General features: G+C 39.7%; 2 protein-coding genes across 2 annotated transcripts in view; one reads left to right on the forward strand and one right to left on the reverse strand.

Moving 5' to 3' along the window:
• The window catches only part of LOC145680740 (uncharacterized), a 142,579-nt gene that overhangs the window by 81,086 nt on the left and 44,953 nt on the right, over positions 1–16,540 (reverse strand). The window contains exon 2 of the mRNA XM_081751738.1: positions 11,111–12,774. Coding sequence (XP_081607864.1) covers positions 11,111–12,774 — 1,664 coding nt within the window. The remainder of the gene's footprint in view (positions 1–11,110; positions 12,775–16,540) is intronic.
• Positions 1–16,540, forward strand: part of LOC145684508 (aquaporin-5-like) — a 165,297-nt gene that overhangs the window by 35,903 nt on the left and 112,854 nt on the right. The gene's annotated exons all lie outside the window — the stretch shown is intronic.

Here is a 16,540-nt window from a genome sequence, read left to right on the forward strand (position 1 = left end):
GGGTTTCTAGGAAAATGGAGTAATGTCCTATTTAATAGGGATACAGACAATTGCTCCGACTAGGGCTACCAGACGTCTTTTTTTTTTTTTTTTTTTTACCCGAACATGTCCTCATTTTGCAGGTATAAAAATGATCAGAGTGGGTTTCTATGAAAATGGAGTAATGTCCCATTTAATAGAGATACAGACAATTGCTCCGACTAGGGATACCAGACGTCTTTTTTTTTTACCCGAACATGTTCTCATTTTGCAGGTCTAAAAATTATCAGGGTGGGTTTCTATGAAAATGGGGAAATGTTCTATTTAATTGGAATACAGAGAACTACTCCGACTTGTATCGTTGTTTAGATTTTATATAAATTACATTAGCCCGCCTAAAGAATTCTTTCCATTTTTACTTTCTATATAAATTACGTTAGCTCGCCTAAAAGTTTTTCATTTTTCTTTGATCCACTCCTAAAAATATCTGCGCATCTCTGGATTACAGGTTTCTACCTTTTCAAACAAAATTTCAGGACGCTTCGTACTTTTTGCTATCTTTCCAAAACACAATGTAGGGTCACTTAATGTAGCTCTTCAGTGAAGGGAAGGATGTAGCAGCATTTCTCTGTAAATAATAATGTAATGTAGGTGTTTCCATAGTAAAGAGCGAGTCATGTATATCTAATTGATAAAAGGAAAGTGAGAAAATTTAAATCATTTAGGACCTATAAAATGTAATATATAATATAAAATATGTCTAATTTGAACAATGTATAAGCTATGTGTAGGCCTTTATGTTATGGGAAGACTACAGGGGGAAAAGGAGGTAAGTCAATTGTTTATGATTTTACACAATTGCCACGTTTTCCACTGACTAACCTACTTCTTCCCCTGTAGGATGAAATCTTTAACATTAAATTACTTAGTGACTAACTTTCTTCTTACTATGGGATTTACTCCATGCAAACTACACCTTTCACGCTACATTATTCTGCTGTTAACTCATTTTCGACCATTGCTTGACGTACCACCTTTTTCTCCTGTAGTCTTCATGTACGAACATCGAAACTTAAAAAAAAAATCTCAATACTTTAACATAATTTTGTGTACTAACAGTACTGTTTGTTATTATCGCTTTAGTTGCTGCCACTTCCAGACCTACTGCTGCTGGTGCTTACATTGAAATGTATATTAACCATCTAACTAACTCAATTGCCTATGGAACCTGAAGGTTCAATGTTGCGTTCACAAAAGCTCTCCACTGATTTCTATCCTTAGCCAGTTGGATCCAGTTTCTACTTTGTATTCCTATTTCTGCGAGATCCACTTTAATATTATCCTTCCACCTGCTCCTAGGTCGTCCTAATGATCGTTTTCCTATTGGTCTTCCAGGCAAGACTTTGAAAGCGTTCCTACTTTCTTTTATCCTGACTACATAACCTGCCCACCTGTCTCTCCTAGATTTGATGACCCTAACAATGTTTGGTAAACCGTATAAATTATGTAGTTCCTCGTTGTGAATTTTCCGCCATTCCCGACTTCCGTTCCCCTTGAGTCTGAGTATTTGTCTCAGGATCTTGTTCTCTATACTTTCAGTCTTCATCCTTTTCTCAGAGTAAGCGATCATGTTTCGCAACCGTACAGAACGACAGACATGATTATCGTTTTATATTTTAAGATTCAAATCCATCGAAAGAATTCGCGACGACAAGATTCTGAACTAAATAATAACACGAATTCCCTGCTTTTAGTCGACATTTAATTTCTCCGTGAATATAATTCTCATCTCTTAATATCGATTCTAAATATTTGAAAGTATCCACTTTATCAAAAGTATTATTTAATATTTTAACGCATCCATAATTTACCGTATTTCGATCTCGACGAACTTCCATGTATTTAGTTTTCTCTGCATTTACTTCTAAACCCATGTCCCTGCAAGAGTTTAATAAGACCCTGCATTTCTTTCTACTGTTTTCCTATGATCCTCTATCATATTTACATCATCAGCATACGCGATAACCTGGTGAATACCATTCAACTCTAGGTCCTGGTTGCTATCTTTAATTTTCCTTATAGCGTACTCCAGGACAAAGTTGAATAATAATGGCGACAACGCATCTCCTTGTTTCAGGCTATTCAGGCTATCCTACCCGGACTTTACTTTGGGGTTCACTTAAACATATCTTAATTAATCTAGTTAGCTCTTTCGGTATTCCAAATTCTGTAAGAACGTTGTATAATGTTTCTCTTCTAACCGAGTCGTAAGCCTTTCTAAAATCAATAAATAATTTATGTACCGGGTTATTGTATTCACTTCTTTTCGAGTATTTGTCGAATAGTAAATATTTGGTCGATAGTTGATCGATTTCGTCTAAATCCGTACTGATAATCTCCAACAATTTCATCTGCGTATGGGGTCAATCTTGCTAATAGAATATTTGAAAGGATTTTATAGGATGTTGACAGAAGAGAAATGCCTCGATAATTATTACAGTCAGTTTTGTCGCCTTTCTTGTGAATTGGAACAAAGATTGATTCTTTCCACTCTTGTGGCAATTCTTTCTTGTTTCAGATAATGAGAATGAGTTTCTGTATCTTGTTCTACAATTTTTCGCCTCCAGCTAAAATTAATTCTACCGCAACTTCATCTACACCCGGAGATTCGTGTTTCTTTAATTTCTTTAAAGCGATGTCAATTCTATTCGGTTAGGTTCTGGAATATACTGTTCTGCGGTGCGCATTTCCCTTTCTCCACGTACATTATTTTTTGAGTACGTATTAAGCAAATCGTCAAAAAGATCTTGCCATCTATTTAAGAGGTTTTCTGTATCAGTGAGAACTGTTCGTCAGCTTTCTTTAATATATAAGTTTGATCCTTGGCCAAGTAAGCTTGTGGTGGATAACATCGTGTCCGTGAGCTTTCTCAGGGTACTCCGGTTTTCTTCTACATTCTCATTCCACCATTTATTCCATCATCCTTCACTTGTTTTATTTATCGTCTCCCTTAGCCCAACGGGCATAATCGTGGAACGTTAAGCCCATGGTTAAACTCAAAGATTTCATTTTTAATTTCTTTTGATTATAACTTACACTATTGTCGAAATGAAGTACCTCCGTTAATATGTTAACCGTCTCACCCTTAACACGAATGGCAGGGGTTGTCAGTCAAAAATGAATGACTCCAAACTTCCTTTCTCTGTGTAGGGCTTAAATTGTGACTCACACAACGGTAACAGTGCTATAATAACTTCCAGCTTAAAACTTGCGAAGAAGGTATCAAGTGCATTTTGCACCTCTACTAGGGATTTGAACTGGCGTCCTCTAAGGTGACTGTCCAAGGAATGGGACAGGTAATAATCGGACGATGGAATGTACCGGAAGTATGGCGAATGCAATAATGTTTCACATCCAAGGGGTAGCATGATGTCCCGCGTCATCCTAGCCACGAGGGGCTTAGTGTTGTCCTGTAACAGGAGGACTTCTTTGCGATTCAGAAGTGCTGACTCCAGAGTTTTGAGTTTTTCTTGAACACGGCTCAACTATTGACAGTACACAGTTGCATTGATGCTCTGAGCAGCTGGTAGCAGTTCCTGATGCACGATGCCGCGAGCAGGACCCAACACACAGGAGGACCTTCTTCTGGTGCAGTGCTGGTTTCAGCTGTTTTGGAACCTTTTCATGGGATGTTAACCAATGATGACGGGGCCGTGGAGCTTCATACAGAATTCACTTCTCATCACATGTCAACATCCTGTCCAGAAATGGCTGCTTCCTCAGATGAGACAGCAAAGAAACACAGGTACCTGATCGCCTTGCTTTCTGACCCGGAGCCAAATCATGTGGGACTCTTCGAGTGGTGCGTCTTTGAGTGTTTCGTGCAGTGGCGTTTGACTCCAGTCCGAACTTGTACAGCGTACACGCCCTTATGACGCTCTATGGAGGTTACATGTTCACTCTGTTGTTACGCAAGTTCATGGAGTAACTGAACTGCCACAATCAGATAGAATGTTAGATATACCCACACCAACAACTGACCTTCACCTTATCTCCATTTGTATTCAACTCACGGTGTAAGTGCCAATTGAACACAGATCTTCACAAAAAGCGACAGAACTTTCTTGGTTACCTTTATAAAAGGCCAAACTCGACATTTTCGCAGGATTGTACAAACACTTTCGAGGAAATCAAGTTAAGAAGGTAGTATTTTCTCTTATATTGATTTCTCTTATTGTATTTGGGCAGCCCTACGGAAAAGTCGTATTTGGCCTTTTTAAATATAAATAATTGAAACTTCACTTACGTGTTACTAAATGCGGAAATTTAGCATCACTACATTAGTCAAACTCTCTATACAACGCTTAAAAAGTCTGTGCATTAGTTTAAAATAATAAAACGTGAAAGTATAATATAAAGTAGTGAGTCCCACTTCTGGTAAATAGAAATGAAATGAAATGAAATCTAAGTTATACGTCCTACTTTTATGTTGGCTAAGCTAAAGAGGGCGGTGATGATAAGAAATGAATGAAATGGTAGAAATGAAATGAAATCTATGTTATACGTCTATTTTTATGTTGGCTAGGCTAGAGCAGACGGTGATGATGTAAAATGAATGAAATGGTGGAAGGAAGAAAGTGGGAGGAAACGGGAGAACCCCGAGAAAACCCACGTGCAGGGTGTTTGTCTACCACAAAGTTCACTTGGCGCGAGCTGCAATCGAACCAAGGTCCCCATGCGCAAGGACCAGAGGTGAACGCTCTGTTGTGGAAAACAGAATATGTACGAGTTAGTTTAAAGAAGAGTAATGTAGAAATAAATTAGCAGTGATGGCTCCCAGCTTAAAAGTATCCCAGCTCGCACCAAGTAGGCTTTGTGTTGGACAAATGCCGTGTGCGTGGGTTTTCTCGGGGTTCTTCCCTTTTCCTTCCACCATTACATCCATTTCTAATCATTACGTCTCCTTTAGCCTAGTCGACATAACCGTTGGTCATAAACTAAAAGATTTCGTGTCATTTTCTCCCAGTTTAAAACGTTTAGAAAATAGGAACATTTAGTTGAAATGAATGAATTATACAAATAACATAGGAGAGTGACTCCTAGCTTAAAACAGTTTTTCTTTTTTTAAATTTTAAAACACATAAAGCGTGTTTCATAAAATTATCTCAATGTGATTGCCTCCTTTTCTCCTTTTTATCATTTGGACGTATATATTCAACAAAATAGCGACAACAAAATTAGCAATAGTTGTGTGTTCCTTTTTTCCTTCAATTTTTTTTTTATGTCTCTTTAGGACAAGGTTATCTCTCGTATACACGAACTGAACATGCAGAGAGAGAGAAGTAATGGCAAGAAGGGGCGGAGGGAAGTAATCAATAACCGAGCTCAAATTGAGTTACAGTGCAATAACAGTCATCCGTTAAAAGAAGAATGAAAAACGAGATTCATATCCGTACGCCATGTTAACCATAGATAAAAGCGTATTACTTATTAAAAAAAAGAGGGGAAATCACATGAGTGGATTGCTTTCTGTGATAAATTTAGTCAGAATTGGAGAAAATTATCAATAACGATATGCACACCACTACACACACATACACACATACGCACACGTACGTATATACAGATGGTGATCAGAAAAATGGAAACACCTGAACGAACTTGCAATTTACCAGATTAATATGGTGTCGGGCCACCTTTCGCCTTCAGAACAGCTTTGATGCGACGTGGGATGGAGGCATAGAGGTCGTGAATGGTAGCAAGTGGAATTTTACACCATTCCTCGTGCAGGGCATCGGCCAGTTCTGTGAGAGAGGATGGAGGTGGAAATCGTCGCCGGAGTCGTGTTTCCAAGACGGACCACAGGTGTTCAATTATGTTGAGTTCTGGGGATTGGGCGGGCCAGGGGAGGTGTTGAACTTCATCCCGATGTTCCTCAAACCACGCTGCAACAACGCCAGCTGTGTGAATGGGTGCATTATCATCCTGGAAGATGGCGTCATTGTCCGGGAACAACATCCGGACCATAGGATGCAAGTGGTCTCCTAAAATTGCGACATAATCGTTGGCAGTGATTCGTCCGCTAAGTGTGACCACAGGACCCAACGAAAACCATGATATTGCGGCCCACAGCATCACCGAGCCGCCGCCATGTTTCACAGTTGGGCGGAGACACTGCAGATCATAAGTTTCTTTGGGCGTTCTCCACACATAAACACGGCCCGTGGTTGGGAATAGGGTGAAGGATGACTCATCCGACCATATCACACATTTCCAGTCCTCAACGGTCCAAGTTGCATGGTCGCGGCACCATTTGCGGCGTGCGAAAGCGTTATGGTTACTGATGAGCGGTTTGGCCCTTGCAACACGACCCCGTAAGTTCATGTCATGTAATTCGCGGAGGACTGTGATTTTCGAAACAGGGTGGGGGAGGTGCTGATTGAATTCGTCCGTCACTTGCTCCGCAGTGGCACGACGGTTCTGCGTGACAATGCGCTTTAATACCTGGCGTGACGTGTCACTCATGATTTTCTTCCGCCCACTGTTCCGCTTCCCCGATGTGGTTTTCCCGTGTGTTGTGTAGGCCGTCATCACCTTCGACACTGTCCCACGCGACACACCTAACACAGTAGCCACTGCCGTCACACTCACTCCACATAACCGCGCACCAACAATTTGCCCTCTTTGAAAATCTGAGAGGTCTCTCATTTTACACTACCTCCGTCTGCTGCAGCCACTGGACACTGCTGTTCCACTGCGCCTGACGTAGTATGGAGACCGACCTAACATACCACCACCAGCGGTCCGGCGCTGCGGGCGCCACGACACCACTGTCAACCCATACATCTGACGTGTTGCCAACTACAGGTGTTTCCATTTTTCTGATCACCATCTGTATATATATATATATATATACAAATAAAGTCAATCTGTGACTCGAGTGACATTAAGAGATAATTTGTCTGTTCATTAGTTATTCAATTGAATATTGTTGAAGTGGGGGCACGGTGGTCCAATGGTAGAGCGCTTACCTCTGTTGCTTGGTTTTCCTGCTTCATACCCGGCCAAGTAAATTTGTGGTGGACAATCTCGTGTCCGTGGGTTTTCTCGGGATACTCCTGTTTTCTCCCACTTTCTCATTTCACAAATTCTTCCATCATCACTGACTTGATTTAATCACCGTCTCCCTTAGCCTAAAGGACATGATTGTGGGACGTTAAACTTAAAGATTTCATTTAATATTTTTGGAATATGCGTGAAATCAATTATTCACTTGAAGTTAAATTGATACGAATATAATTAGGTAATACAATTGGATAAACGGAAACACTTGTTTTTGTCTAAAATGTATTTTGCAACTAAAATGTATACAAACAATTTTAACAAGTATGTTTCAAATAGAAAATACACTGAAAGATAGTTTTCTATGCATTTGAAAGTTGATATTTTCACGGTGTGTTCGAAGTTCATTTCAAACTCGTATGTTCTATATGACGAACCAAATTTAACATCTGGTTAATAAGAACAAGATATGCCATCGAGACATGAGTAAAATTACAAGACAGTACTAAATATTCTCTGAAGTCTGAGCATTCCAAACATCCTAAAGAATACTCAGCGAAATGATAGGCCTATATTCCTTGAAATACAATTGGCGGAAACTCTGCATACCGAGTAGAATAAGTCGGTTATTATTAGAATTCCCAGACGTCCCAGTTTTGCCGGGACAGACCTGCATTTACATAATCTGTTGCATCCTCCCGCAAATTGTCCAAAACTCCAAATATCCCGGTTTTAGTCCAAAACATAAGTTATCATTCGTGCGATACTTTAAAAATTCCGCTTTTGTTAGTCGTCCATACTCAACTAATCTGTCAATCACTTTTAGTGAATACTGACTTACTATAGGGCGAACCAAAATTATGTTACCACTCGAATAATAGAAATTTACCATTCATCATAATACATACCGTTTGTGTGTTTGGAACAGTAATTAATGGATAACTACTGTTTAAATGATATCTGTTTCTCAGAAAAAAACCACAAAAGCATTCATTGTCGTGTTTGGAGACTACTCATCGAGTTTACTTCATACTTAATTCGGAGGTTAGTTCTTTGAACAACTGTTGTATGACGAAATCATGTATATCAAACCTTTTGATAATAAAGTCGCTTCTCTATCTTATAGGCAGTACGAATACTCATATTGAGTTGCATCCACAGGAAGCAAATACTCATTTGTTTATTGAAGCGAATTGTTTCATTCACCGCTGCACGACTGTCCTCCGTTCAAACCATTTGAGTTTAGCCAGGACGGGCCTTGTCTCTTGTTTCTTTTCATCCTTTACGAAACATTCTTTGACCAATTCACAACAGTTGTTTTCGAGACTTACACTTTACTGTATCATCGTCTTCATTCATCTGAAGAATGTCTTAACAGGATGACAGCTTTCTTAGTGAGGAATTTGATAAACACATGTTGGTCCTTTTTGGAGGGGTTTTGGATAATGAATACCATCTTTCACTGTTTACTCATAAAACAAGACTAAAGTTAGACAATTTATTAATACTGTACATTGACATGTACACGTTTGCTAGTACTTAATATTGAAAATAATCACATCAATACATCCACACACGGCCACGGTGTGCTCACCAAACATGTTTCATTTGAACGCCCCTTATAGGTAAAATATTCTCTCATTCGGATATCTGGGAGGGAGATGTTTTCGGAAAGAATATTTGGTTACGATTGTTGGATGCTAACTTAATAGAACACTACACTGAACATAACTCGAATTTATTTTCGCTGGTACTGAAAACAAATCACCATACACTACTTCGTTGTGAATATTTACCTCGTCTTTATTTTCGCTGGTACTGAAAACAAATCACCATACACTAATTCGTTATGAATATTTACCTCGTCTTTATTTTCGCTGGTACTGAAAACAAATCACCATACACTACTTCGTTGTGAATATTTACCTGTGTTTTACACTCATGCAACACTACAACAATTTCCGTATATATACAGGAAACTTGTTCTTCTGAAATACCGATATACTTAAAATATTGTAAATATCACTAATACGAAAATACTTTACAAATATGTTCAGTGAGAATTTTTTCACTAGATCCTACCCCAGTCAACTGTTTTCAGTTGATCACAGGGAAGCGGGTGAGGTTAGATTTACATCGAAGTTGCACAAACCGAGTGTGACGTAATGTCACGTGGTATTATTATGGGACTCAAGGTGGAACAAAACGAGCCCTGCGGGGCTTCTAATCCCCTTCGCTCGCGGATGCTAACTCAGCTGGGTCAATCCATGCAAAGTGATCGAGAAGAAAAGAAAAATCGCCGCTCGACCTTTTCAAAAAACTCTAATTTTTTCGTGAATGTTTATCCTATATCAGGGTACTTCAAAACCACAATTAATTATTTTTTACAGCAGCCCATAGCGACGCAACGGCTGCCGTCATATTGCGTTTTTTTTTTGTTTTTTTTTCGATTTTAGGCGTTTACGTTGTTTTGAATATCTCATGTATTTGTCCTAACAAATTGAAAATTGCTGAACGTCTCCAACTCGTGCAGAGCTAAAACTTTATTCTCTAAACATTTTTTCCTAAAACCATTTGAAGGGGGTGAAAACAGCCTACAATAGTAACATTTTTGGACATTGAAAACATGTTTTGGAAGAGGAAACAACTTAGGTAGAGGTCTGAATTTGTGAGTGCGTATAGTCCGAGGTCATAAATTAATACACAAACATTTACAGATCTGTAGCTGCTCCCAAAGGCCTCGGGAAAAATCGTAAAGTGTGCATTTTGACTTTCCTCGCCTTCTGCTGATAGCGGCATTCTTTCTGATAAGACAGGGTTACAAGTAGAGAAAAGAAACGAGCTTGAGAGCCTTGACTAGATTAACCATTCATCCTGCTTTATTTTTCTTCACAATAACAAATTTCCAGTAGATTTTATGAACAAAACACCTTCTAGAGTATGACGTGATTACTTAGTACTTAGACCCCCTTCTGCTCAAAAGCACAAAACGTGCTTTTTGTGTTATGGTATAGTAAAGGACTGACTATTCCCAAAATTTCAAATTTTTCTATACAGGCCCATTGAAGATATTGGACAGTGAAATATGCTAAATTGGCATAATTTCCCAACTTTACTCTTTTTTAGGCCTTTGGGAGCAGCTACAGATCTGTAAATTTTTGCGTATAAACTTATGACCCCGTACTATATGCCCACACAAATTCAGACCTCTACGTCAGTTGAAGTAAGATTTGAAGCTTTCCTGGCGGCGTATATTATAAAGTTCTTCTCGGGCAATCAGCCAGGTGAAAACTGGTGGATAGGCCAACGTTTCGAGAGCTGTCATCGTTCTCGTCATCAGGGCAATTATGTAGAGATCAGCGGATATAAGTAATATATACTCTGGGCTGGAGAAAATGCTGGTTACTGATTGGCTGAAAATGCTGGTTCCTGATTGGCTGGTTCAATCTGAAAAACTGGAGCTGATTGGCTGGCTAAGTTCCGTAGTCCGTGCTATTGATTGGCTGAGGGTTATCTGAATGTTTGTGTGTCGTTTTCTTTGCTGTGGTACTGATGACCGGGTTCCACAGGGGGCTGAGTTGAAATCCAGTGTCTCTATTAACGTTGTTCGGTTCATGAACTATGGCGAGAGATTCGGCTACTATCCTGGTCCAGTAACTGGTGCTCTTGGTAATGATGGATGTATCCTTAAATAAAACTTTATGGCCTTCTGATAAACTGTGTTCAGCTAAACCTGATTTTTCTGGATGGAATAATCTAATGTAATTTTCATGTTCTCTGCAACGTTGTTCAATGGTGCGTCCTGTTTGTCCTATATAAGCCTTTCCGCATTCACAGGGTATACGATACACGCCTGGTGTCTTTAAGCCCAAGTCATCTTTGATCGGGCGAAGTAAGTTCCTGATTTTTGGTGGCGGCTTGTGTATGGTCTTAATGTTGTGTTTTTTCAGAATCCGGGAGATCTTTCCAGAAAGTTGTCCAGTGTATGGTAAAACTGCTATACTCAATGGTTCTTCAGTTTCTTCTTTGGATTTCCTCTGTTCAGAAAAGGTCCTTTTCAGGGCCAAACTGATATCATGCTTCTTGTAATTATTCTGGAGTAGCGTCTTCTTGAGATGATCCAGTTCCCGAGGGAGGGATTCTTCGTCTGAGATGTCTTTCGCTCTATGTGCTAGTGTGCTGATGACGGTGTTTCGCTGTGACTTATGATGAAAACTGTTGCCATTGAGATAGAGGTCAGTGTGAGTAGGTTTCCTGTAGACGCTATGGCCGAGACTACCATCGGGCTTCCGGCGGATGAGAATGTCCAGGAATGGCAAGCATCCGTCCTTTTCAATCTCCATTGTGAACTTGATATTATTATGTTGTTTATTAAGAAATTCGAGGAACAAATGCAGTGTCTTCTCCCCGTGAGGCCAGATGACAAACGTATCATCTACGAATCTATAAAAACATGACGGCTTGAAAGGTGTCAGTTCTAATGCTTTTTGCTCAAAATCTTCCATAAAGAAATTCGCAACTGCTGGTGAAAGTGGTGATCCCATGGCGACTCCATCCGTTTGTTCATAGTACTGTCCATCATATAGAAAGTATGTTGAAGTTAAGGTGATTCTGAATAATTCCACAATTTCCGGTGTGAAGTGTTCACTAAGTAGGAGTAACGTATCTTGAACTGGAACCTTGGTGAACAATGAAACCACATCGAAGCTGACTAGAAGGTCTCCTGGAGCTGTGCGTATTGTTTTTAGTGTATTCACGAAGTCGGATGAATTTTTCACATGATGCTCACACTGTCCTACTAATAGCTGAAGCAGAGAGGTGAGATACCTGGCTAGGCGGTAAGTTGGACCCCCAATGGCACTGACGATGGGTCTCATCGGGATGTCAGGCTTATGTATTTTTGGCAGGCCATAAAGTCGGGGTGGCTGACTACCGTGTGGCGTGATTTCCTTGCGGGTTTCATCTGGTAAACTGGCTTTTCTCAAAAGAGCTGCTACTTTCCGTTCGACTGCAGGTGTAGGGTCCCTCTTAAGGCGTCTGTAGGCCGTGTCATTGAGTAGCTCTAACATCTTGTTCTTGTAGACTTCTGTAGGCATAAGTACAGTTGCATTGCCTTTGTCTGCTGGTAATATGGTGGTGTTGGTGTCTTGGCGGAGATTTTTGAGAGCTGTTCTTTCTTCTTTGGAAATATTAGGTTTTGGTATTCTGGCCCTTTTCAGGGCCAAACTTACTTCATGGCGAATTTCGTCTGCTTCTGCTGTTGGAAGAGAGTGTATAGCTTGTTCAATGCTGGAAATTATTTCTGTAGACGGAATGAACTTAGGCGCTGGAGCGAAGTTCAGACCTTTTTGTAGGAGTGAAGAAGTGGCTTCATCTAGTTGATTGTCTGTAAGATTGATGATGACTTTGTCTGGATTTCGCTCTGATGTATCCTGTATCGGTCTCTGTAGTCGTGAAAATTTCTTACTTTGTTTCCTTGTAGTTATGAGGAGAAGTGATTCTGCCTGTGCCGTGGAACTGGTGTCAACCCAATCCCAGTCTGCCGTAGTCAAGTGTCCAGTGAGGAAGAGTTGAGTTGATAGAAGTTTGCGATCTAATCTGTCGAGTTTCCAGCGGGTGAAACTAATGCGTTCCTTCACAAGAGCTAAACTGGTACGATGTATAATCTTGCTAATTCGAAGCGAGTGAAGTGGGTAACGTATTTGTGCGAAGACAGGAATGACGTGCTGATCTCTGCATCTCAAAAGGAAGGCAAGATTACAAAGCGTTCGAGCCTTCTTCTTACGCAGGTCTTGAAGTTGTAATATGCTGCGTAGGATTTCCTCCCCGTAGAGGTGTTTGAAGTAAGATTTGAAGCTTTCCTGGCGGCGTATATTATAAAGTTCTTCTCGGGCAATCAGCCAGGTGAAAACTGGTGGATAGGCCAACGTTTCGAGAGCTGTCATCGTTCTCGTCATCAGGGCAATTATGTAGAGATCAGCGGATATAAGTAATATATACTCTGGGCTGGAGAAAATGCTGGTTCCTGATTGGCTGAAAATGCTGGTTCCTGATTGGCTGGTTCAATCTAAAAAAACTGGAGCTGATTGGCTGGCTAAGTTCCGTAGTCCGTGCTATTGATTGGCTGAGGGTTATCTGAATGTTTGTGTGTCGTTTTCTTTGCTGTGGTACTGATGACCGGGTTCCACAGGGGGCTGAGTTGAAATCCAGTGTCTCTATTAACGTTGTTCGGTTCATGAACTATGGCGAGAGATTCGGCTACTATCCTGGTCCAGTAACTGGTGCTCTTGGTAATGATGGATGTATCCTTAAATAAAACTTTATGGCCTTCTGATAAACTGTGTTCAGCTAAACCTGATTTTTCTGGATGGAATAATCTAATGTAATTTTCATGTTCTCTGCAACGTTGTTCAATGGTGCGTCCAGTTTGTCCTATATAAGCCTTTCCGCATTCACAGGGTATACGATACACGCCTGGTGTCTTTAAGCCCAAGTCATCTTTGATCGGGCGAAGTAAGTTCCTGATTTTTGGTGGCGGCTTGTGTATGGTCTTAATGTTGTGTTTTTTCAGAATCCGGGAGATCTTTCCAGAAAGTTGTCCAGTGTATGGTAAAACTGCTATACTCAATATAAAACTGCTAAAACTGCTATACCACTTTATGGAAGATTTTGAGCAAAAAGCATTAGAACTGACACCTTTCAAGCCGTCATGTTTTTATAGATTCGTAGATGATACGTTTGTCATCTGGCCTCACGGGGAGAAGACACTGCATTTGTTCCTCGAATTTCTTAATAAACAACATAATAATATCAAGTTCACAATGGAGATTGAAAAGGACGGATGCTTGCCATTCCTGGACATTCTCATCCGCCGGAAGCCCGATGGTAGTCTCGGCCATAGCGTCTACAGGAAACCTACTCACACTGACCTCTATCTCAATGGCAACAGTTTTCATCATAAGTCACAGCGAAACACCGTCATCAGCACACTAGCACATAGAGCGAAAGACATCTCAGACGAAGAATCCCTCCCTCGGGAACTGGATCATCTCAAGAAGACGCTACTCCAGAATAATTACAAGAAGCATGATATCAGTTTGGCCCTGAAAAGGACCTTTTCTGAACAGAGGAAATCCAAAGAAGAAACTGAAGAACCATTGAGTATAGCAGTTTTACCATACACTGGACAACTTTCTGGAAAGATCTCCCGGATTCTGAAAAAACACAACATTAAGACCATACACAAGCCGCCACCAAAAATCAGGAACTTACTTCGCCCGATCAAAGATGACTTGGGCTTAAAGACACCAGGCGTGTATCGTATACCCTGTGAATGCGGAAAGGCTTATATAGGACAAACAGGACGCACCATTGAACAACGTTGCAGAGAACATGAAAATTACATTAGATTATTCCATCCAGAAAAATCAGGTTTAGCTGAACACAGTTTATCAGAAGGCCATAAAGTTTTATTTAAGGATACATCCATCATTACCAAGAGCACCAGTTACTGGACCAGGATAGTAGCCGAATCTCTCGCCATAGTTCATGAACCGAACAACGTTAATAGAGACACTGGATTTCAACTCAGCCCCCTGTGGAACCCGGTCATCAGTACCACAGCAAAGAAAACGACACACAAACATTCAGATAACCCTCAGCCAATCAATAGCACGGACTACGGAACTTAGCCAGCCAATCAGCTCCAGTTTTTCAGATTGAACCAGCCAATCAGGAACCAGCATTTTCAGCCAATCAGGAACCAGCATTTTCTCCAGCCCAGAGTATATATTACTTATATCCGCTGATCTCTACATAATTGCCCTGATGACGAGAACGATGACAGCTCTCGAAACGTTGGCCTATCCACCAGTTTTCACCTGGCTGATTGCCCGAGAAGAACTCTACGTCAGTTGTTTTCTCTTCCCAAATATATTTTCAATGTCCAAAAATATCGCTACTGCAGACCCTGATTTCACCCCCTTCAAATGGTTTAAGGCAAAAATGTTGAGATATCAAAGGTTTAGCTCTGCACGAGTTGGAGACGTCCAGCAATTTTCAATTTGTTAGGACAAATGCATGCTGATATATTTAAAACAACGTAAACGCCTAAAATTGAAAAAAAAAATGCAAAATGGCACCAGCCCCTGTGTCACCATTGGATGTTGTAAAAAAAATAATTAATTGTGGTTTTGAAGTACCTTGATGTAGGATAAACATTCATGAAAAAATTAGATTTTTTTGGAGATGGTCGAGCGGAACATGCTTGATCACTTAGAATGGACTCAGCTATGTTTCGTAACGTAAGTAAATTACTTCTTATGCGGTATATATTACGTACAAGGGCGAATGCAAATAAAAGGGTAAATGAGTACTACTTTTATCTTATTTTAATGATAAAAGTGTTATGAAAAAGTACTTTCCTTGCGCCGGGTTTGAACCCACGCCAAAAGCAACTTCTATTACTAACCCGTTGCTCTAGCATGCTCAACCACGAGTACTGACAACAGCTAACGTTTGATTCGTGCTATATATATGCTACGAGGCGAGAAACGGATAACTTCCAACCAATCAGAACCGTGTATTTAGGTCCTATGACTAGAGTCGAGCGTGATTCAAATATATACGTTATGTGAAGTGTTTATCACTGTCATTGCTTCTTTTTCAAACTCCTCAATGAATATGAACAAAAGAATAACAAATTACGAAACAGAAGTGTTGCAAACTAAGAAATAATAGAATAAAACAATAATACAAAAAATAAATAATAATACATAGAGCAACCCACATTATGCTTTATTTTTCGTTTAATTATGCTTTAGTTTTCTAAATTGTTTTATTCATATTATAAATCATTGCTTTACATTAATCGTGTATAATCTTTAATATTTACTATACATTAAATATTCTAAATATCTTGATCTATTTATTAATATCTTATGCAACCAGTTTCTTTTATATTTAACGAATTTTCTACTTAATACACTGTAAACAGGTATACTTTACTCTTCATTCCGCCCTTCCTTCATTTATCATCAAAGTCTCCTTTAGCTTAGCCGGCATAACCTTGGGACGTAAAACTCAAAGATTTTTTTTTTATTGCATTTCGAGTCAGTTTTTTTTATATCATTTATGTGCGCCTTAGAGGTGCGTATATACAGAAGGGAAAAGTAAAAGATGCCACCAAAAAATATACAGAAAATTCTCAAGTTGAAGAGGTACACATAACAATATAGTGTGGAGTTCCTGTGTACTATTCATTGTTGGCGGAAAGTTTTCTTCTTTTCCTTCGTTCTTTTCTCCACATCAAAGGATTACATCGAAAAGTTTCCAGAAATAAAAATAAGCTTTGCGTTGTTGCATTGTTATCTTCTCAGTGATTTTGCGTTGTAAATATTGGTTTAAAAAAAATAATAGTATGTTAAATTTCCAAGAATTGTTCTAATAGAACTTTCCAAGAGTTGTGCTATATATTTTAAATTATGCTTTATGCTTTATT

The sequence above is a fragment of the Thermobia domestica genome, chromosome 1 (genome assembly GCF_964235325.1).
Source record: "Thermobia domestica chromosome 1, izTheDome1.hap1.1, whole genome shotgun sequence".
Taxonomy (NCBI): domain Eukaryota; kingdom Metazoa; phylum Arthropoda; class Insecta; order Zygentoma; family Lepismatidae; genus Thermobia; species Thermobia domestica.